The sequence below is a fragment of the Macaca mulatta genome, chromosome 19 (genome assembly GCF_049350105.2).
Source record: "Macaca mulatta isolate MMU2019108-1 chromosome 19, T2T-MMU8v2.0, whole genome shotgun sequence".
NCBI classification, from domain to species: domain Eukaryota; kingdom Metazoa; phylum Chordata; class Mammalia; order Primates; family Cercopithecidae; genus Macaca; species Macaca mulatta.
Window position 1 is genome coordinate 51,974,614 of NC_133424.1, and position 22,286 is coordinate 51,996,899.

At 47.1% G+C, this 22,286-nt stretch overlaps 1 protein-coding gene and 1 pseudogene across 3 annotated transcripts in view; one reads left to right on the forward strand and one right to left on the reverse strand.

The window, feature by feature from the left end:
• Positions 1-2,811: 2,811 nt before the first annotated feature.
• CYP2A26 (cytochrome P450 family 2 subfamily A member 26) lies at positions 2,812-17,115 on the reverse strand. Of its 2 annotated transcripts, XM_077976174.1 has the most exons (10): positions 16,824-17,115; positions 11,386-12,480; positions 10,945-11,107; positions 9,864-10,013; positions 9,465-9,625; positions 8,122-8,298; positions 7,195-7,336; positions 6,539-6,726; positions 5,876-6,017; positions 2,812-5,220 (listed from the first exon to the last, which is right to left on the reverse strand). In XM_077976174.1, exons 2-10 carry the CDS (start codon positions 11,563-11,565, stop codon positions 5,039-5,041), a joined length of 1,485 nt encoding a protein of 494 aa, XP_077832300.1. In that variant the 5' UTR covers positions 11,566-12,480; positions 16,824-17,115; the 3' UTR covers positions 2,812-5,038.
• A 397-nt stretch (positions 17,116-17,512) lies between these two features.
• The window catches only part of LOC705034 (cytochrome P450 2F5-like), a 56,653-nt pseudogene continuing 51,879 nt past the window's right edge, over positions 17,513-22,286 (forward strand). The window contains exons 1-3 of the transcript XR_013410687.1: positions 17,513-17,736; positions 18,327-18,489; positions 20,202-20,351. The product of XR_013410687.1 is annotated as a cytochrome P450 2F5-like (transcript). The remainder of the gene's footprint in view (positions 17,737-18,326; positions 18,490-20,201; positions 20,352-22,286) is intronic.

The following is a 22,286-nucleotide window of genomic DNA, read 5'->3' on the forward strand; positions in this document are numbered from 1 at the left end:
CCGCCTACAAAACTGTAAGCCAATTAAAACTCTTTTCTTTATAAATTACCCAGTCTCAGGTATTTCTTTATAGCAGTGTGAGAACGGATTAATACAAGTCTCAGGTATTTCTTTTCTTTTGTTTGAGATGGAGTCTCACTCTGTCCCCCAGGCTGGAGTGCAGTGGTGCGATCTCAGCTCACTGCAACCTCCACCTCCCAGGTCCGAGCAATTCTCCTGCCTCAACCTACCAAGTAGCTGGGACTACAGGCACCCACCACCACGCTTGGCTAATTTTTTTGTATTTTTAGTCGAGACAAGGTTTCACCATGTTGACCAGGCTGGTCTCGAACTCCTGACCTCAGGTGATCTGCCTGCTTTGGCCTCCCACAGTGCTGGGATTACAGGCATGAGCCACTGCGTCATCAGGTATTTCTTGATAGCAGTGTGAGAATGGATTAATACAAGCACCTTCTCATATACCTGTTTGCCATTAGTACGTCTTCTTTTGAGAAATGTCTATTCAGATCTTTTACTCATTTTAAAATTGGATTATTAGATTTTTTCCTATTGTCTGAGATTCTTTTTTTTTTTTTTTTTTTTTTTTTTGAGACGGAGTCTCTGCCGCCCAGGCTGGAGTGCAGTGGCCGGATCTCAGCTCACTGCAAGCTCCGCCTCCCGGGTTCACGCCATTCTCCTGCCTCAGCCTCCCAAGTAGTTGGGACTACAGGCGCCCGCCACCTCGCCCGGCTAGTTTTTGGTATTTTTTAGTAGAGACGGGGTTTCACTGTGTTAGCCAGGATGGTCTCGATTTCCTGACCTCGTGATCCGCCCGTCTCGGCCTCCCAAAGTGCTGGGATTACAGGCTTGAGCCACCGCGCCCGGCCTGAGATTCTTATATATTTTTGTCAATAATTCTTTGTCAGATGGATAACTTGCAGATATTTTCTCCCATTCTGTAGGTTGTCTCTTCACTTAGTTGATTGTTTCCTTTGCTGTGTAGAAGCTTTTTAACTTGATGTGATCCCATTTGTCTGTTTTTGCTTTGGTTGCCTGTGCTTGTTGGGTATTACTCGAGAAATCTTGCCCAGCGCAATGTCCTGGAGAGCTTTCTCAATGTTTTCTTTTAGTAGTTTCATGTTTGAGGTCATAGATTTAAGTCTATGATCCATTTTGGTTTGATTTTTGCGTATGTCAAAAATAGGGGTCTAGATTCATTCTTCCGCATATGGATGTCCAGTTTTCTTGGCATCATTTATTGAAGGAACTGTTATTTCCCCAATGTATGAATATTCTTGGCACCTTTGTTGAAAGTGAGTTCACTGTAGATGTATGAAGTTGTTTTTGGACTCTCTATTATGTTCCATTGGTCTACGTAACTTATTATGGTAGTATCTTGCTGTTTTGGTTACTATAGCTCTATAATATGATTTGAGGTCAGATAATGTGATTCCTCCAATTTTGTTCTTTTTGCTTAGGGTAGCTTTGGCTACTCTAGCTCTTTTGTGGTTCTGTTTAAATTTTAGAATTGTTTTTTTCTATTTCTGTGAAGAATGTCATTGGTATTTTGATGGGAATTGCATTGAATCTGTAGATTGCTTTGAGTAGTATGAACATTTTGACAATATTGCTTCTTCCAGTCCATGAACACAGAATATCTTTTCAATTTTTGGTGTCCTCTTCAATTTCTTTTATCAGTGTTTTATAGTTTTCATTATAGAGATCCTTTACTTCTTTGGTTAATTCCTAGGTATTTCATTGTATTGTAGCTATTGTAAATGGGATTACCTTTTTTTGAGATAAAGCCTTGCTCTGTCATACAGAGCTGGAGTGCAGTGATGTGATCTTGGCTCACAGCAGCCTAGACCTCCTGGGCTCAAGAGATTCTCCTACTTCAGACTCCCAAGTGGCTGGGATTACAGGCACACACCACCAGGTCCAGCTAATTTAAAAAATATTTTTAGTAGACCTGGGGTTTCGACATGTTGCCCAGGCTGGATTTTTAAAAATTTCTTTTTCAAATTGTTTGCTGTTGGCAGATAGAAATGCTACTGACTTTTGTATGTTGATTTTGTATTCTGCAATTTTACTGAATTTGTTTATCAGTTCTAATAGTCTTTTTGTGGAGCCTTTAGGTTTTTCCAAATAGAGGATCATACCATCTACAGACAAGGATAATTTGACTTCTTCTTTTCCAATTTGGATGCCCTTTTTTTCCCTTCTCTTGTCTAATTGCTCTAGCTAGGACTTCTGGTACTATGTCAAATAACAGTGGTGAAAATGGGCATCTTTGTCATATTCCAGATCTTAGAGGAGGAATTTCAGTTATTCCCCATTCAATATGATTCTAGCTGTGGGTCTGTCATTCATGGCTTTTATTATGTTGAGCTATGTTCCTGCTATACCTAGTTTTTTGATGGCTTTTATTATGAAGGGATGTTGAATTCCATCAAATGCACTTTCAGCATCAACTGAGATGATCATATGGTTTCTCTTCTTCATTCTGTTGATATGATGTATCACACGGATTGATTTGAGGTGCCAGCTCAGTTGCAATAGACTAGAGCACCAGGTAGATTGCTAAGGCCTTGGCTCCTGGACAGCATCTCTCTTCCTGCCTGGGGCCTGGAGGAACTCGCCACAGCAAAGGGAAGAACAAACACCTCCTTCCTCCCTAAACTCCTGGCAACTACTATCTTTGTACTGTCTTCACAGTTTCATTTCTCCAGACTGTCATATAGTTGGAATCATATAGTATGTGGCCTTTTCAGAGGGGCTTCTTTCACTTAGCTACATACATTTCAGGTTCTTCCATGTCTTTCTGTAGCCTGATTTCTTTTTATTGTCGAATAGTATTTCTTTTCTTTTTTCTTTTTTTTTGAGACAAAATCTCACTGTGTCTCCCAGACTGGAGTGCAGTGGCTCCATCTCAGCTCACTGTAACTCATGGGTTCAGGCAATTCTTCCACCTCAGTCTCCCAAGTAGCTGGAAGTGCAGGCGCATGCCACCATGCCTGGCTAATTTTTGTATTTTTGGTAGAGATGGGGTTTCACCATGTTGGCCAGGCTGGTCTTGAATTCCTGACCTCAAGTGATCTGCCTGCCTCTGCCTCCCATAGTGCTATAATTACAGGTGTGAGCCATCACGCCCTGCCATATTTCATTGTATGAACATATCACAGTTCATTTATCCATTCACTTGTTGAAGAACAGCTTGGTTGATTACAAGATTTGAATTACGAGTAAAGCTGCTATAAACATCTGTGCAGAAGTTTTTGTGTGGCTATTTGTTTTCAACTCATTTAGGTTAATACTGAAGAGCATGATTGCTGTCACACATGGTAAGAATATGTTTAGCTTTGCAAGAAACCGCCAATTTGTCTTCCAAAGTAGCTGTGCCATTTTGCATTCCCACCATCAATGAATGACAGTTCTGTTGAGCCACCTCCTTGTCAGCATTTGGTGTTGTCAGCTTTGGATTTTAGCCACTCTAATAGGTGGGTAGTGGTACATCATTATTGTTTCAATTTGAAATGGCTACTGACATATTTTATGGAGCATCTTTCCTTATGCTTATTTGCCATGTGTATATTTTCTTTGGTGAGGTGTCTGCTCAGATTGCTTGCCCATTCTTTAATTGGGTTGTTTTCTATTGTTGAGTTTTAACAGTTTTTTGTGTATTTTGAATGTAAGTCCTTTATCAGGTATGTCCCCTGCAAATATGTTCTCCCAGTCTGTAGCTTGTATTCTCATTCTCTTGACAAATCTTTTGCAGAGCAGAAGTTTTTAATTTTAATGACACAGAACTTATCAAGTGCTTCTTTCAAGCATTGTTCTTTTGGTGTTGTATCTAGTAAGTCATCACCAAACTTAAAGTCATCACGATTTTCTCCTACATTATCTTTTAGAAGTTTTATAGATACTCATTTTTCATTTAGGTCTACAATAAACTTTGAGTTAATTTTCGTGAAGGCTGTAAGGGAGTTTCTAAGGGGGACATACGCTAACTTCTTTGAGAGTGGGCAGTGACTGTGAAACTCTTAGCTGGGTCTTACAGTGGACCCCAGATCCATCAGGAGAGCCCAACCTTCAGAAACCCATAGTGGAATGTGTTTCATGGATACACAGAGGAGAATATGTAGTCATATGCTCACATGCACACCTGCACATGATCACACACATGCATATGGTATGTCCTGATCCAGAGTTCTCTCATCACTCTCTGTAAGTGGTTCTCTCCTTCAACTTCTTCATTAGGGGATATATTGACAGAATGTCATTAAAATTAAAAACTTCTGCTCTGCAAAAGAATTGTTAATGGACTGACTATGTCCATTCATGTCTCGTTGTGTCCCCGGACTGACTCTGAATGGGCCACAGCGGCCTTACCTGGTAGTGAGCACAGATTACACCCTGGTATTCAAAGCATGTTGAGTAGGTGAGAGTGTGGGCAAGTGGGCAGTGAAGGCAGGACAGCCACTCACCAGGTCTCTGGAAAAAGCCCCAGGACAGGGATGTTCAGGCCATGTGATGCTATACTAAGCTGTTTTAGTGAGGAATGGGTGCTTTTTAAGAATCTTTCTAGAGGGCTATGGGCACAGATCTGTGTTCAAAGATTTTCTGGGCACTTAGACATTTTGTGAGACATCAGATAGACAACTTTCTAAGTCTCAGCTTTGTCACGTGTAAAATGGGCATGAACGCTTTTCCCCTTCGCAGAGGTTTGTGGCAATTAAGTGAGGTGAGCGTGCAACGCTTTGTGAACAAACGCTTTTTGTACAAAGCTGACATGGGGGTACTTGTTCAGGAAATAAGAGCTGCTATTATTACTACTCTTCGTAGCATAATGTAAGGTTTCCCTTCCTCTCATCCCAGCTCGGAAGCACCTTATCAAGGTCAACTAAGCCCCTTCTGTTTCTTCTCTTCCCTCTAACCACCTCGCGGCTTCCTTTCCCCCATCCCGTCCCCATTCTTAGCCCCGCCCCTCCCACGAGCCCCGCCCCCAGCCCCGCCCTTTCCACGGCCCCGCCCACCAGACCTGCACCAGCGCAGCCCTCACTCAGCGGGGCAGGAAGCTCATGGTGTAGTTTCGTGGGATCGTGGCAAAGCCCACGTGTTTGGGGGACACGTCGATGTCCTTGGGCGACTGGGGGGACTTGAAGCGGAAGTTTTGCATGATGGTGGTGAAGAAGAGAAAGAGCTCCATTCTGGCCAGGCCTTCTCCGAAACAGTTCCGCTTTCCTGAGGAGGAGAGGCGGGAGGGGTGGAGGTGAAGCCCACTCTCAGTGCAGCCTCGCCCCACTACCGACCTCCAGCTGCGGCTCTCCCAGGGAGGAGAGGTGGAATATTATGGCCTGAGAGACTTTCAGAGGAGACTTTAATCCTCCCTGAGCCTCAGTTTCTTTCTATAAGAGATGTAACAATGGTGAACCAATATAGATATATTATTACTAACCAAAGTCCATAGTTTACATTAGGGTTTACTCTGTGTTGTACATTTCTATGGGTTTTGAAAAAGGCATAATGTCACGCACGCATCCATCAGAGATGGATGATCCATGCCAGGTGTAGCAATGGGAGGTTTAGATGTCCCTTCCTGCAGGATAGACTTGAAAATACGACTCCTGTGCCATCATCTCTTTTTTAGGGATCTGAAGAATCTGCTGTGTGACCCTAGACAAATAAATACGGGGAAAGATGTTTCCTTTCCTTTTACCTGGGCGCAGGTAGTGGGTGCTTGGTAGTTAAGGAAGTATCAGCTGGTGGCTCAAGGGTAGATTCTAACAGGAACTTCCAAGCTGGAGAAATACCAGACTACACAGCACAGAGGGGAGCTGGGTGAGGGAGGCACCTGCTGGTGTGAGCAGTGGCCTGGCAGCAAACAGTGGTCTCTTACCGATTGAAAAGGGCACAAAAGCATCGCTCTTCTTAAACTGCCCCTTCTCATCCAAGAAGTGCTGGGGATTGAAGTCCTGGGGGTTGGAGAAGAACTTGGGGTCTTTCAGCACGGAGCCCAGCATAGGGAACACTTCGGTGCTCTGGGAGGGAGGAGGAAGGTGTATGTGATGAGGCAGGTTGGGGATTGGTGAAAGTACACAGGGGCTGGAGGGGGAACTATGGTGCCCCAGGTAAGGGGAAGTGGCAGGCATGGAGGAGTTGGGGACCTCTGAGGGAGGAGCTTTGGGGGATAGAAGGTTCATATCTCCAAAACAGGGAGTTTGGGAGACATGGGGTCCATGTCCTGCTAGGCCGGGTATTTGGGGGACCTGAGACTTGTGTCCCTAAGGCAAAAGGCCTAATGGAAAGGGGGCTCCTGTTTCTTAAGACAGGAAGTTTGGGAACATGGGGTTGATTCTCCTGACACAAAAAGTCTGGGGAGATGCAGGATTCAGGAGTCTCTAAGTGGGAAGGTGGAACGGATGTGGTGGTGGGGGAAGTCCTTTTGGACTGATTGAGGGAGTGGGACAGGGTCTAGAAAGCTTCTAATGGGGGTGGGATGTTGGGGACACAGAGAGGGGCTGGAAGTCCCCATAGTCTGGGGGGATGGGGAGGGTAGCACCTTAGGGAGGAAGAAATCGCGAAACTTGGTGTCCTTGTTGACCCTGCGGGCCAAACTCATGGGGATCACGTTTCCAAATCTTTGGATCTCATGGATCACTGCCTCCATGTAGGGCATCTTGACCCGGTCCTCAAACTTGGGCTGCCGGTTCTTGCTGATCACTCTGTCAATCTCCTCATGGACCTTGGCTGGGGGAGGATGGGGAAAGCGTTTGGGTGGCTAGAGGTCTCAGGGCAGGGATGATAGTCCAAATAGGTAAAACGGGGTGGATGACATGTCTCCACATATGATACAGAGGTAGATCATTCATAACAGACCTCAGCCATTCTCATTGTTGGAGTAGAATCCTGTTAACCAGACCGTGCCAGAATCACGGGGGAGGCACAGAGAGGAACTTAGGGGATGATCCAGAGGAGCAGGCAGTGGGCACTCAGTGGGCTTGGGACGGGAGTGACTGACCAATCACTACAGACATTTTCAGTATTTTAATAGCTAGTGAGACTCAGCTGATTCCTATCAGCTGAATATTGCCCTGTCTGTGGACAGCAAAGCACGTCTCAGGGTCCTGGGATCTGGGACAGGTGGGGACATTGCACCAGGCTCAGGGGAGTTTTGAGGGTCTGGGGCTCTCCACTTCCCTCCCCGTCCAGCCTTACCCTCCACCTCTGGGTGCTTCATGAGCAGCAGGAAGCCGTAGCGCAGGGTGGTGCTGACGGTCTCGGTGCCTGCAATGAAGAGGTTCAGCGCGGTCATCAACAGGTTCTGCATGTAGAACTCCGTGTTGGGGTTCTTCTCCTCCTGCAGGGAGAGGGGGCTTTAGACCAACCTCACTCCTCTTGCCCTCAGGGCCCTTCTAGGGCTTTTCCTTTGGATCTACCTCTCTTTGGTCCAGATGAAAGGTGGAAAGAGGGACCCTAGATCTACCAGACTCGCTCTAGCTTCCAGCCCTTGCCCTGGCTGCTGGCTTTGCCCAAAATGCTCTTCCTTCTCACCTTCTTTACCTTGCTGACCATCTGTCCTTTAATTATCAACTTAGCTGTCAATTTTTTTTTTCTTATACTGACTTGGTGTTGCTAAGTTGCACAGGCCGGACTCGAACTCCTGGGCTCAAGGAATCCTCCAGCCTCAGCCTCCTGAGCCTCACTGAGTAGCTGGAACTACACATGCACACGACCATGCAGGCTCACTTGTTACTTTTTAAAAAATAATTAATTATTTTTTTTTTTTTTGAGACGGGGTCTCATTCTGTCACCCAGGCTGGAGTGTGGTGCTGTGATCTTGGCTCACTGCAACCTCTGCCCCACTGGGCGCTACCATACGCAGCTAATTTTTGGATTTTTAGTAGAGAGGGGGTTTCACCATGTTGGCCAGGCTGGTCTTGAATTCCTGACCTCAGCTGATCCACCTGCCTCGGCCTCCCAAATTGTTGGGATTACAGGTGTTAGCCACCGCGCCTGGCCAATTGTGAGGATTATTATGATGAGGGCTAATTTGATGGGCCTGTGTCTTCTGCCCGCCCCACTCCCAGCCTGATTTCCCTCTGCCTGGCTTTGCATCTCCCCGCACTGGCTGCTGGGGTGTACCTCCTGCATGCGGATGAGAAAGGAGTCGATGAAGTCCCGTGGGGAGTTGGGATCCAGTGTGCGCTGGTTGTGCTCCACCTTCTTGGCTATGAAGTCCTCCAGCCCTTGCAGCTCCTTAAAGGCCTGTTGCTGTGGTCCTGGCAGGTGTTTCATCACCGAAGAGAACATCTCATGGAGCTGGGGTTTGCAGAGAGAGGATGGGAGGAAAGGACAGTTGTCAGGGGCCAGGAGCTGATGGGAATGGGACTTGTTTCATAGCAAGGAAGGAACTGAATTAAAGGCATCTGTCCAGGTGTTTAGGTATTTCAGTGGGGTTGGATGGGAAGCTATATCTAAGTTTTCACGTGAGTTAGATGCCAGGGCCACGGTCTAGTAATTTAGGTGAGAAGAACTCAGGCATATATCCAGGTTTCAGGTATGCAAATGAGGCTGGATTGGAGCACACATCTAGGTGTTCAGATATTCAAGTGAAGTTGAGTTGGAAGACACCTGTCCAGGTGTTTAGCTATTCAGGTGGGGCTGGTATGAGGGGAGTGTCATCTGTCTAGGTATTTAGGCATTCAGATGGGCTTGGTTGGAGACAACTACCCAGATATTTATTGGGTCTGGATTGGGGGCTTTTGTTCAGGTGTTCAGGTATTAAAGTGGGGCTGGTGAGTATGTTGAAGTGGAGGGGATACCTGTTCAGGTGTTTACCTATCCAAGTGGGATGCATCAGGGGCACCTCTGTAAGGTGTGTGATTGGAAAGGGTTGGGGAACACTTATTTGGGTGTCTGGGGAATAATCTGTCTAGATATTTATGTGTTTAGGGTGTTGGTTAGGGCAGCTGTCCATGTTTTCAGGTATTTAAGTGGGCAAAGTAGAGGGCGCTTGGCCAGATATTCCAGTGGGCTAATTTGGGACATTTGTGTAGATGTGAAATGATTATGATGGGCTGGATTTTGCAGCACCAGGTGTTCAGGTATGCAGGAGGCCAGTTGAGGCAGTCACTTGTCCAGATGTTAAAATAGTCAGAACAGGGTAGGGAGCACCTGTTACAAATTACAGTAAGTTGGGGGATGGGAACACGTGCCCAGGTGAGAGAGCTGAGCTGAGGGCTTGCATCCTGCCAGCAGGCTCTGTTCTGGGGAGCATCTGTTGAGCTATCCAGGTGCTCTTGGAGACTGGGTATTGGACACCCATCTTGGGTTCTGTTGCAACTGCCCAGTTGTCCAATATTGGGGGCTGATTTTGAGGGGACACTGTCTGGAGGGGGGTGGGAGTTTGGGGCACCTGTCTCCAGGTAGGGGAGCAGTTGACAGGTTGCAGTAGGGGCGTCAGGGGCCGGGCTGCAGCCGGTTACCTGCCCCATGGAGGTTGACGTGAACTGGAAGCTTCCCAGCATCATGCGCAGCAGTGACAGGAACTCTTTGTCCTCATAGTCAAAGCGGTCCCCAAAGACAATGGAGCTGATGACATTACAGACGGTGCGGCTCAGGAAGAAGGTGGGATCGATATTGGCGCCTGCAGATGTGGCCGGAGAAGAGGGTTGGGGAGAGAGTCAACTCAGAGGCCTGGGGAAAGTCAGAATTCCGGGAGGCAGGGCCCTGTTGAGCCAAATTCCCAGCGCCAGACTCCAGGGCTGGAAGTGCGGGGGCCTTTCCCCACCGAGTCCCCATCCCCAGGCAGAACGCGCGCGCGCGGGTCCCTAGCCCTGGGCGTTTTCCTGCTCTTGCCCCCGCACTCGGGGTCCCCTGCTCACCATGCGTGCCCCGGAGGGCCTTGATGAGGAAATCCGCCTCCTCCTGGATGCGCTCCTCGATGCCGCGCTTGCCCACCCCGAAGTCCCGCAAGGTGGCGATGGAGAAGCGCCGGAGCTGCTTGGCGCGCTCCCCGTTGCTGAACGCCACGCCTGAGAAGGTGAACGTTGGGGTGGAGAGAGGTCAGGGGGCGGCGGGGGCAGGAGCAGACCAGTCCCAGCGGGCTTCCCAAGGGTGGAGCAGAGAGGGAGTGGGGTGGGAGACAGATGGATTCCGAGAGAGATGGATTCAGCGAGAGTGCCCAGGAGAGCTGCAAACTCAGAGTGAGAGAGAGAGAGAGAGAGAGACTGGGTAGAAAGAAAAGAGAATGAGAAGAGAAGCAGAAAGTTGAGACAGACAGATGCCCAGAGAAACAGAGGAATAGGGGGACACTCCATGGAGGAAGGGAAGGAAGTGGGGAGAGAAAGAGAGAGAGAGATGAAGGAAGAGGATGGAGGGAGGGGAAGTGAGATATGGGGAGATCTGGGAGGAGGAAATAAAAATGGTGAAAGATTCTTAAGCTGAGCTGAAGAAGAGAGAAAAATACGGAGACAGAAACAGAGAGGGTCTGGAAGGAAGAGAGACTGTTACCAGGAGATGGAGGCTGGAGATGTGGAAGTTTGAATACCATGAAATCCTAAGACAGAGGAAGAAGTGGGAGAGGGAAGCGGAGAGAGGAGAAACACGGAGAAGCACAGAAGCTGAGAGTGACAAAAAGACAAATGAAGACAGAGGACCAGGGTTGGAAAACAGAAACCCAAGATGTCCTCAGAGGTGGAGAGAGGGGAAAGAGGAGACTCCAGTGAGAGAGAAGGAGGAGAGAGAATAAGGGGCAGAGAGAGGCGGGGAGGAATCAGAACAGGGACGCTGGAGACAGCTGAGGGATACACAGGGAGAGCCCACAATGAAGGGAGATGGGGAGAGAAGACCAGACCCGGGGCTCTGCCATAGCCTCCAGGGGGCAGGAGAGTCACGGAGAAGGCTGGGGGCACTGAGACTATTGAGTTCTCTTGGCCACCTTCCCCCTCTTGGGCACCCCCTCACCATAGCCTTTGAAGACCCAGTTGAAGGTGGCCTGCTCGCCTCGCCCGCTGAACTCCTCAGCCTGGTCCACCAGAGCCTCCTTGACTGCATCATATCCGCACAGCACCACCACCCGCCGGGGCCCCAGGTGAATGGTGAACACCGGGCCATAGCGCTCACTGATCTGATGGAGGCGGGTGGGAGTGGTTAGAGGGAGCAGCCCCCACTCTGAATGGGCCCAGCACGGAGATGTCAAGTACTGGGATCCTTCGTCCCCAAGTTCTCACAGTCAGGGAGCTGGACATCCCAGGATCCTTTCTTTCCTGGCTACGACCCTGATGATGAATCTCCAAAACTCCCTTTCCTAAGACTCTGGTCCACACTGGTCAATCCCCTGCCACAAAGCCCCAGCCAGCTGGGCAGCCCCCACCCTGTGCCACCCATCTCCCTGCCTTGGGACACCTTCATGATGGAGTTGTACATCTGCTCTGTGTTCAGCTGCAGGTAGTTTCCAATGAAGGGCAATGGGGTGGGTCCCGGAGGCAGCTTTCCCTTGCTGTTCCTCTGCTGCCAGACAGACATCAAGACCATCACAGTTAGGCAGGCCAGCAAGGCCACCAGGAGCAGCCCCAAGGCCAGCATGGTGGCAGTGGGATGATCGATGGTGACGGCTGGGGTGGTTTGCCTTTATACTGCCTGAAAAAGAGGGGTGGACTTTGGCTGATTACACAATCACCTCATTTCACCTCTCCGCTACACCCCCCACCATGAATCCCGCCTAGCTTGGGACACAGTCAGCAAGGGAGGGGGAGGGGGACCCCAGGGCAGCTGAACAGAGAGGGGACCTCCAGACTAAATCTGTGGTACTTCAGGAGGGATGCCCTAGGGCAGTGGATTAAGGAAGGGGCAACAGATAAACTGTACAACGGAGGAGTTTGGAATATTTGCACAGGGGAGCACCTGGACTTTGGATTTTTGGTCTGAGAATGAGAATGTACCCCAAAGTTGTGGATTTGGGGGTTCCAGGGAGAGGAATCCAAAGGTCTAGGTTTTATTAGGGTGAGATGGAAGTGTGGCTGTGCATTTGGGGGTCTGGTGAGGAGGATGCAGGATTAAGAGTCTCAGGAGGGGGGATTCCAGGCATATGGACTTGAGACTCTTGGGGCTGGGAAGACCCAGGGTGTGGGTGTGGAGTTTCTGGGAGGAGGAGTGTGTAGCAAGCCCAGCAGCTCCTCCCAGAAAGCCCACAGCTCACCACTGCGCCCGGGTACTGACTTGATTTTGTTGTGGCCCAGAGCTGTCTCTTGATGCCCAGAATCCTCATTGGAACCTCAGAGTGAGGCCAGAATGGGTGCCATAGAACCTCCACTGCACATCTCTGGTTGGGAAAGGGGTGGAAGACCAGAGCCATATTTCAGGGGAACTTTCCCCACACCTGGAGGAGAGTACCTCGAGTTACCAGTTGGCAGAGGGATTGGCCAGGTCTGGAGAAATAGTAATAACAACCCCCAAATGGTGGAAAGATCTCATGTCCCAAGGGTTGTAATTTACAAAGACCTCCACTGGTTTCCAACAAGATCCTTAGGGAAACGCACTAGATTGATTGTATCATCCCTATTAATATTATTATTGTTATTTATGTTTCTCATTTTATATAAGGGTCTACGGAGGACAGAAAACAGACAGTGGGCAGGGGATATGCGTGAGTGGCCCTGAACTCCCGTCTTTCCTCCTCTGCGTCCTTAGTTCCACTTTGTGGATTTGGTTTTCCCGCCAGTGGAAAGGGTGTATTTAGGAAGAGAAGATCATATTTGAGGGTGAGTTAAGTGTCCTTTAAGGGTGATGCCTGCTTTGTCAGGGGCTACTACTATTAGCAGGCAGAGGGAACAATCGCAGAAGAGATTGGGGTAAACTCCAGTGTCAGGCACAGAGGCAGAGCCTGGGGTGGGTGGGAGTGGAGAAGGGATGAGTAGCCTCCTGTCCTTCCCTCAGGGAAATTCTTCCTTAGTAAACAGGACAGTTACCCTTTGGTGAGCACGGTCGCATATGGGAAGATTAAGTCTAGGTGTGTATGATCTGGTCGAATCTTTGTAACAATGAGGTTGGTTCATCATCATCCTCATTTTGAAGATGAGCAGATCTGGACTCCATAAACCCTCTTGAGTGAGGTCACACAGGGAGTAAGTGAGGGAGCTGGGATGTGAACTCTCTCCTCGTCCACCTGCAGTGACTGGCCTAGATCACCCTGGGAGTCAAGTGCGGGCCAGGCTTAGCAGGAGGTGAGTGCCGAGACTGGCATCAGCAGTGGACACAAGGATGACACTGGCGGGTTCTGATATCAGCCTCAGGTACGACCCGGGAGGGGAGGCATCGTGTTGGCTTTGGGACTGCCCCCAGGTGTACGCGAGGATGGGAAAGAAGTTGGCACTGAACTTGACAGCAGGAGAATATTAAAGTCATGTTTGGTGCCAAGAGGGCTCTGTGTGTTGTCTCAAGTGTCATTCAGGGCATAAGAGTGTCCTGCTTCAGGAAGGTATAAGAATGGCACCATATAGGGTCTGAGGTTGGTTCCAGTGAGCTCTGACGTGAGCATGAGGCAGGTGCTGAGATTGGTCCTATGTGGGCCTGAGATGAGCCTCAGCCAGATCCTGAGAGGGGCTCCAGATGGCCACAGGACAGGCTCTGATGTTTGGACCCTCCAGGGTTGCACCTGTCCTCAGGGTCACCAACTTTGGACAAGGGGAGGTGGGTGAGGTTGGCACCCCCAGGACTGACATCTTGTTCCAAGTGTTCTGGGATGCTGAGCTCTGAGACCTGTGTGGAGGGAGCAAAGTTCAGAGAACAAAGCGGAGAGAGGAAAGTTGTTTGTTGATTTTGGAGGGGAAGAGGTGGGAAGGAGGATTAACACCAGCTGGGCAGACATCAATCCCTCTAATCCTGGTCACCAGCCTGCACCTGGGCTGGCCCCAAGCCTGGGTCTTTCCTTTTCCTTCTTGTTTCTTAGAAAGGTGGGAGACAGAAATCTGGGGAGTTGGTTTCTCAGTGAGGTTGGCACAGGGAAGGGCACTGAGTGGTCAGCAGGCTGCCATGACCTGGCCATGGAGGGGTGAGGAGAGACAGGCTGGGAGAACTCCAGTATTTGTGGACATAGAGGTCAATCGATGTTGGACTTGTTGATTACCCTGGAGCGTGGAGTGAGAGAATGGTGTCTGAAATCATGTGGGGTGGACTTGTCCTAGTGGGCAGTGTCTCGGGTATAGGCTTTCAGAATGAGTTAGTGGCGAACCCAGGAAGATCCCTTTTCTTTGCTGGGCCTCAGTTTCCCTTTCTGGATGGATGGTACAATGATTAAGGCCTGGATTGGAATCCTAACCTTATCCCTTCTTTTGGCTTTGAACAGTTGACTTTATCTCTGTGAGCCTTATGGAGCCAAGAACAGCTCCTACCTCTTTGGCTATTTAGGGGAGAAATGTATGTGTTAATGCCGATGAGGTACATGGCAGTAAGTGCTCAATGAATAGTAGTTGTTCTCTTTAATCTGTAGGATGAAGTGGATGGATGAGATGTTCCCTAAGCACCTTCCCTGCTTTTACATTCTCTAGTCTAAAGCTCCCAAATCTTTTCCTTTGGGAAGGAGGAAAGGGACAGAGTCTTTGGGAACCTCTTTCCCCATCCCTTCCTCAGCACAGCCAAGATTTACCCCATGGAGCTGTGAATAGGAAATTAATCCTTCATGGCCTCCTGGAGCGTGGTGCTGAGTTAGGCAGTATCTGCAGAAGGACAGGCCAGCATTAGACTCTCAGGTCATTCTGGTTGGCCCTGGAGCCCTGCACAGGACTTTGCCCACCTGTCTGTCTACCCGTGTCTTGGATCCCGTCTTTCTATCTTTCTCTTTCTCCTTCCCTGCAAGTCAGTGTTCCCCTCAATCACCCTGAGTGCTCCTGCATCTTTATATTTTATGCCATTTTGTCCATTGGGTTCTCCTGGATGCCTCTGCCATGTTTATCCTCATTTATACAACTGTCTGCGTGTCATTCTGGGTGCATGCTTGTAGTGTCTATGTGCATGTATGTTTCAGTATGTCCATGTTGATACACGAATTTATGTGTGCACCAGGCTTTGTGGGGTGTATGTTAGTGTTTGATAATGGGTATCCATTCCAACTTATGTCTACACATGCACATGTGTGTGTGTGCCTGACGGGGTGTGCCACTGTTTCTCAATGTTTGCCAACTTTTGTGTGTGTCTCTGCATACAGCATGTGTGCACACATGATTTAGGAGTGTCTACGATGTGCATTTCTGTGTGAAACAAGATGTATGCTGCATATTCATATTTGTGTGTACGCATTCACAACTGAGTGACTACATGTAAGTATGTGGATGTTTTCATGTGTGCATTCAGGTGTCTGTGTGCAGGCTTGTGGGCCATGTTGTATACATGTGAACATCTGATATTTTCCTGTGCTCGTCTGTGTTTGGATTAAAACAGTCCTAGCCCAGCTCCATTTATCTGCTTGAAAAAAACCCCAGAACTGCAGGAAGCTTTTTATGAGCATAATCTTAATTAAACTCCTCATCGCAAGACTGTGAGGTTGGTTTTATCATCTCCATTTTGCAAATGAGTTAGGCAAGGACCCAAAAGTTGGTCGTAAGTGACTTGGTTCTGCATTCCACAGCTAATGAGGTCTAGAGTCTTAGTATGGTCTTGGGTTACCGTAAAGTTTTTTTTTTTTTTAGTTGGAGTTTTGTTCTTTTGCTCTTGTTGCCCAGGCTGCAGTGCAGTGGCGCGACCTTGGCTCACTGCAACCTCTGCCTCCTGGGTTCAAGTGATTCTCCAGCCCCAGCCTCCCGAGTAGCTTGGATTACCGCCACCACGCACAGCTAATTTTTGTGTTTTTAGTAGACACGGGGTTTCACCATGTTTGTCAGGCTGGTTTCACACTCCTGACCTCAGGTGATCCGCCCACCTCGGCCTCCCAAAGTGCTGGGATTACAGGCGTGAGCTACCACGTCTGGCTGTGAATGTAAATTTCGTGCTGTTAACCACCACTTTGAACTGCCAGGTCCCGCTTGTTTTTCTTTATGAAACATTAGAAAAACTGCTTGTAATCTTTTGTGTTTCTTCAAATACTTCTGTGTAAACATGTAGCAAAAGATTTCAAAATGTTAGAAAAAAAAGTCTTTTAATAGGAGGGAGACTTGACCTTCTATAGTGTTTGCACTCTTTGGAACCTTAACCAAAGACCTAGCTGGCCAGTATACCCCTCAGGCCATTGGCAATGAAGCAGTAGAGGTTGTGGTCAGAGAATGAAATGTCTGTGTTTGACATTTCAGAGTGATGACAAGGATTGGGGGTGGCTGTGGGAATGTTGGCTGAAATAGAGTGAAGAAGGTCAAAGAAGAGAAGAAAGTCAAGATTCTTTTCTTCTGAGTGTTTGGATAACTCACATCCATGGCCATGAAGTTCCTCCCTACCAGGAAAATGGCAGGACTTAGAGTTCAGTGATGGGAAAGAAGTTGGATAGATGACAGGATGAACAGCTTTTTTTTCTTTTGAGCGGAGTCTTGCTCTGTCACCCAGGTTGGAATGCAATAGTGCAATCTTGGCCCACTGCAACCTCCACTTCTTGGGTTAAACCAAGTGACAAATGTCTCAGTAATGGATATAATAATTACCTGAATTTGATTGTTATACATTGCACACATGTATGAAAACATCACACTGTACCCCACAAATATGTACGATTATTATGTGTCAATTTAAACAATTTAATAACTGATTAATTAGGGTTATCTTTAATTAAATAATGAAGAAAGAGTTTTCCTTGTTGTCTATCAAGACTTTCTAAAACAACATGGTCTGCCAGCTGCGGTGGCTCACGCCTGTAATTCCAGCACTTTGGGAGGCTGAGGGGGATGGATCACTTGAGGCCGTGAGTTCGAGACCAGCCTGGCCAACATGGTGAAACCACATCTCTAGAAAAATACAAAAATTAGCTGGACATGGTGGTATGCGCCTGTAGTCCTAACTACTTGGGAGGCTGAGGCATGAGAATTGCTTGAACCCGGGAGGCAGAAGTTGTAGTGAAATGAGATCACGCCACTACACTCCAGCCTGGGTGACAGAGTGAGAATCTGTCTCAAAAATAAAATAAAATAAAATATAAAATAAAATAAAATAAAATAAAGTTTCCCTATTTGATAGATGGTGAAACAAGTCGCAGGGGTTAAGTGACTTGCCCAGTGAAGAGAAGACAGAGCTACCACTTGTACCCAGATTGTCTGGATCCTAAAATCAATAGCCTAAAAAGAGAATAATCTGCCTCTTCACACCCCACCAAGAAATTCTGTTCAGTTCTGTTGAGCTGAGAGAGAAGAAGAGGCAGACTGGAAATATGAAGAAAGGGGAATGGCCCCAGAGGATTTCCAAGTGTGAATTCAATTTACCCTTATTCAGATGGGAGATTATAGGTTATATAACCACCCCCCATATAAAGCAATCTCTTCCCCGATGACATTCAAACCTGGAAAACTTGAATCCCAGGGTGTTCAGATTTCGGTATAAGCTGATCTCCCAGGACCTATTTAGGCAGGATCTGGTGCCCAGGACAGAACCTGTTGACCTGGCACCATGGAGCTGGGAGGGGCTGTCACCATCTTTCTGGCACTCTGCTTGTCTTGCCTGCTCGTCCTCATTGCCTGGAAATGAATGAATAAGGCAGGAAAGCTGCCCCCAGGTCCTACACCAATTCCTTTCCCGGGGAACCTGCTGCAAGTTCGAACTGACGCTACGTTTTAGTCTTTCATGAAGGTGAGTGTGTCTGTCTCCTCTAACAGGGCTTAGAGGAACTAATCCTGTAGCCAGATTCACATAGAACCTTATGCCTTCTAAAGATAGACTCTCAGAAGCACAGACTTTGCAAATCTTAGAATTCTGAAATTCCAGAATCCTGAAATGTTGGAAACACACATTCTCAGTGCATTGAAATAAGACTTTCATGATCTCAGGACTTTGGAATCACAGTACATTATATTTTTTAAACACAGGATTCTTTGACTCAGGTTGTCTTAGCGCTTTGAGACTTGGTATCATGACATCTTCAGATTCTAGAAATTTAACATTTCAGAGAGAGAAGTATGAATCTTGGAATTTATCGAATCCAGGTCCATTATTTTATAGATGAGAACAGTAAGTCTTGTGGGGAGGGATGAGCTTTTGCCTAGGATGACAGAAGCCAAGACTTCCGTGCCTGTTTCCCAGTAGTCCTTCCAAGCCCAGATTTACTTTGATTCCTTAGTACCATGTTTATATCCCCCGGAAATCACCATCCTCTAAAATCCTATTGGCCTATATGTGGTACTCCAATCAGCCCCTCCTCTTGTGTTTTCCTTCACTCCAAGCTCAGGGAGAAATACGGCTCTTTGTTCACTGTGTACATGGGTCTCTGGCCTGTGGTGGTTTTATGTGGACATGAAGCAGTGAAGGAAGCCTTGATCGACCAAACGGATGAGTTCAATGGCCATGGAGAATGGACTTCAATAGAGCAAAACTTCCAAGGTCATGGTAGGTAGCAACAACAACAAAAACAAATCAAACCAGAAATGACTGCAATGTACTCCCTCTATGCCAGGTTCTTTGGTAAGTAAGTACTCTACATGACTACTGCATTGACTCCCTTAGGAGAGCTGTAACATTATACTAATGTTGTCAATGAAAAGCTAAGACAGGCCAGGGGTGGTGGCTCACGCCTGTAATCCCAGCACTTTGGGAGGTTGAGGCGGGCAGATCACCTGAGGTCAGGAGTTCGAGACCAGCCTGGCCAACATGGTGAAACCCCATTTCTACTAAAAATTAAAAAAAATTAGCTGGGCATGGTGGTGCACGCCTGTAATCCCAGGTACTCAGGAGGCTGAGGCAGGAGAATCGCTTGAACCCTGGAGGCAGAGGTTATAGTGAGCTGAGATCGCACCATTGTACTCCAGCTTGGGCAACAAGAGTGAAACTCTGTCAAAAAAAGAAAAGAAAAGAAAAGAAAAAGCTAAGATAAAGGTTAGATAATGTCACACAGTAAGTGGTATGATCATTTTATTTTGAGCCTATGCCATCTGACTCTAAACTGTTTTTTGTGTTATTTTCTGCTCTTATTTTTAATGGATTAGTGATATATACATATATATATATATATATATATATATATTTTTTTTTTTTTTTTTTTTTTTTGAGACAGAGCTTCACTCTTGTTACCCAGGCTAGAGTGCAGTGGCATGATCTCGGCTCACCACAACCTCTGCCTCCTGGGTTCAAGCGATTCTCGTGCCTCAGCCTCACGAGTAGCTGGGATTACAGGCATGCACCACCACACTGGGATAATTTGTATTTTAAGTCGAGATGGGGTTTCTCCATGTTGGTCAGGCTGGTCTCGAACTTCCAACCTCAGGTGATCTGCCCGCCTCAGCCTCCCAAAATGCTGGGATTACAGGTGTGAGCCACCAAGCCCGGGGGATTAGTGATATTCTTTATGCACCCATAGCCAGCCCTCATAGCCCTCATAGCCAACCTTATTTCTCATCTTCCTATACTTACACACATACCTAACCCATAGGTCTCTGCCTCCTTCACTTAGGTAGATCTCTTTCTCTCATGCATCCATCTCTAACTGCCCACATCCTTCAATTCCAAGCAGGCTCACCACATGCTGTCTGTCTGTCTGTCTGTCTATCTATCTATCTATCTATCTATCTATCTATCTATCTATCTATGTATCTTTCTATTACCTTTTCTTCCTCTGTGCATTGATCCATATTCATCAGAAATTCCATTCATTATTCTTTCTATAAAAATCTTTCACTCTATTATCTATGTATTGGTCAATTAACTTTCTATTTATTCATCTATTTATCATTCCATCCATTCATTAATGCTTTCATCATTCATACATCTATCAATCTCTCTATTCACTCTCCAACCATCATTCACTCAGTTATTTTTTTATTCATCCAATTCCACCTCTCCTTCCTGTAAAAAACACTGTTTGATCTCCCCTATCACTCCTGCACTGATTCCCTTTTCCTCCACCTCAGTCTGAACTTTTTTTTTTTTTCCCCGAGGATCCTGCAGAGAGGGAACCTTACTCTCTTCATTGAGCCTTGAAGGTTGAGGATGGCTTCCTGGACAGCACAGTCTAGAGCTTTCATAATCTTTCCCCATCACTGTGTAGCACCGAGTGAACACAGCAAGGGGAGGGAGGCAGAAGCCTGAGACTGAGATCTTGGCAGGTGTGGCTCTGGCCAATGGAGAATGATGGAGGATTCTCCGACGCCTCTCCCTGACCATCTTTTGGGACTTCAGGATGGGAAAGAGGAGCATTGAGGAGCGAATTCAGGAGGAGGCCAGCTACCTACTGGAGGAGTTCCGGAAGACCAAGGGTATGGGGGCCACAAGGGGGAGGGCCACTAGGTGACTGGGTGGTTATGGAGCTCTCAGTCATAAGAAAATGGGCTTTCGTGGGGGAAGCTCTGGAATGGAAGAAGAGGGAAAATATTAAGAATCCACTGAGATTTCTGGCCAGCTTCCGTATTAAGAGTTTACATGAGCTGGGCATGGTGGCACAGGCCTGTAGTGTCAGCCACTTGTGGGGCTGAGGCTGGAGGTTGCTTGAGTCCAGGAGTTCAAGGTTGCAGTGAGCTATGATCGTGCCACTGCACTTCAGTATGGGAGACACAGTGAGACTGTGTCTCTTAAAACAACAACAACAACAAAACAGTTAACATGGAAGACCCTTAGAGACCACTTCTCTAGAAACTTTAATCAGTGGATCTCAGGGGGTCTGTGAGCTCTTGATATCCTATGCAGATTTTGGTGACATGTGACTTTGTGACTTTTCCTGAAGACAGGCTCAAATTTCATTACATTTGTCTATCTGTATTATGGTAAAAAAATACATAACATAAAATTTACCATATTCAGCATTTTAAGTGTCCAGTTCAGTACTGTTAAGTATATTCATGTTGTGAAAAAAATCTTTTCAACTTTTTTATCTTGCAAATCTGAAACTCTATACTCATTTCGTTGTGATTTTAAAAGAGTTCAGTCCCACCAAAAAATAAGGTCTAGAAACACTGGGGTCTATAGAGGAAAGATACAGAGGCTGAAAAAAACAAAAACAAAAACAAAAACAAAAAAACCAGAGAAAAATAGATAAGAGGTAGAAATAGAGACACATTTTCTCTACATCCGAGGCTCCTTGCCTGGTCTACATGAGTGATTAACAGGTCTATATAAATGTTTCAAATGCCCATGTACCCCAGACATTATTCATAAAATTGTGTATTTGTGAATATGTGCATTATTCTAGAGAAATTCTTCCCAGATCGACTGATCTTGTTTTACAGAAGGTGTAGGTGATGGCAAGGGAAGGATTTTGTTTTGTTTTGTTTTGAGACAGAGTCTTGCTCTTGTTGCCCAGGCTGGAGTGCAGTGGCATGATCTCAGCTCACTGCAACCTCCACCTCCCAGCTTCATGCGATTCTCCTGCCTCAGCCTCCTGAGTAGCTGGGATTACAGGCACCTGCCACCACGCCTGGCTAATTGTTGTATTTTTAGTAGAGATGGGGTTTCGCCATGTTGGCCAGGCTGGTCTCCAACTCCTGACCTCATGATCTGCCCACCTCAGCCTCCTAAAGTGCTGGGATTACCAGGCATGAGCCGCCACGCCTGGCCGGGAAGGATTTTTTAAATTACCCAAATGGAATCATCGGTAGAGCTAAACAGAATTCAGGAACTTTTATAATGTGTCCCTTATTCCACTTTTCCCCAAATATGTGAGTCTCTAACATCAACACATTTAAGTAATAATAATAAAAAATAATGATTAAGCTCAACTAGGTTTTCTTGAGTGCTTACTGTATGCCAGGCTTTGTGCTAATTATTTTATACAGATAATGATATTGAATCCTCATGAATCAGTGAAATAGTTCCCAAACCAATTTGCCGATTGGCCAATCTTGACCCAAAACACAAAAATGAAGTGGTTCACACATGCGATTAAGTAGTAGAGCTGGGACTCAGATGTATCACTGTGACTCCACACCCCATATTCATGACGATTACCTCCAACATAGACAATTTCCACTGCCCAGGTGCCCCCATCGACCCCACCTTCCTGCTGAGCTGCAGCGTTTCCAACGTCATCAGTTCTGTTGTCTTTGGAAGTCGCTTCGACTATGAGGACAAGCAGTTCCTGAATCTGCTGCAGTTGATCAATGAGAGTTTCACTGAGATGAGCACTCCCTGGGCGCAGGTGCCCACGCAGCCACCTCTCTGTCCTCGCACCAACCCCAGTTAACTAGCACCTTCCTATA

Coding starts and splice junctions, on each gene's coding strand:
- CYP2A26 (XM_077976174.1), bottom strand. CDS start 11,565: ATGCTGGCCTTGGGGCTGCTCCTGGTGGCCTTGCTGGCCTGCCTAACT. Junction 11,108..11,385: donor TGTACAACTCCATCATGAAG/GTGTCCCAAGGC, acceptor CGCCTCCATCAG/ATCAGTGAGCGCTATGGCCC. Junction 8,299..9,464: donor CGTCAACCTCCATGGGGCAG/GTAACCGGCTGC, acceptor TGCAAACCCCAG/CTCCATGAGATGTTCTCTTC.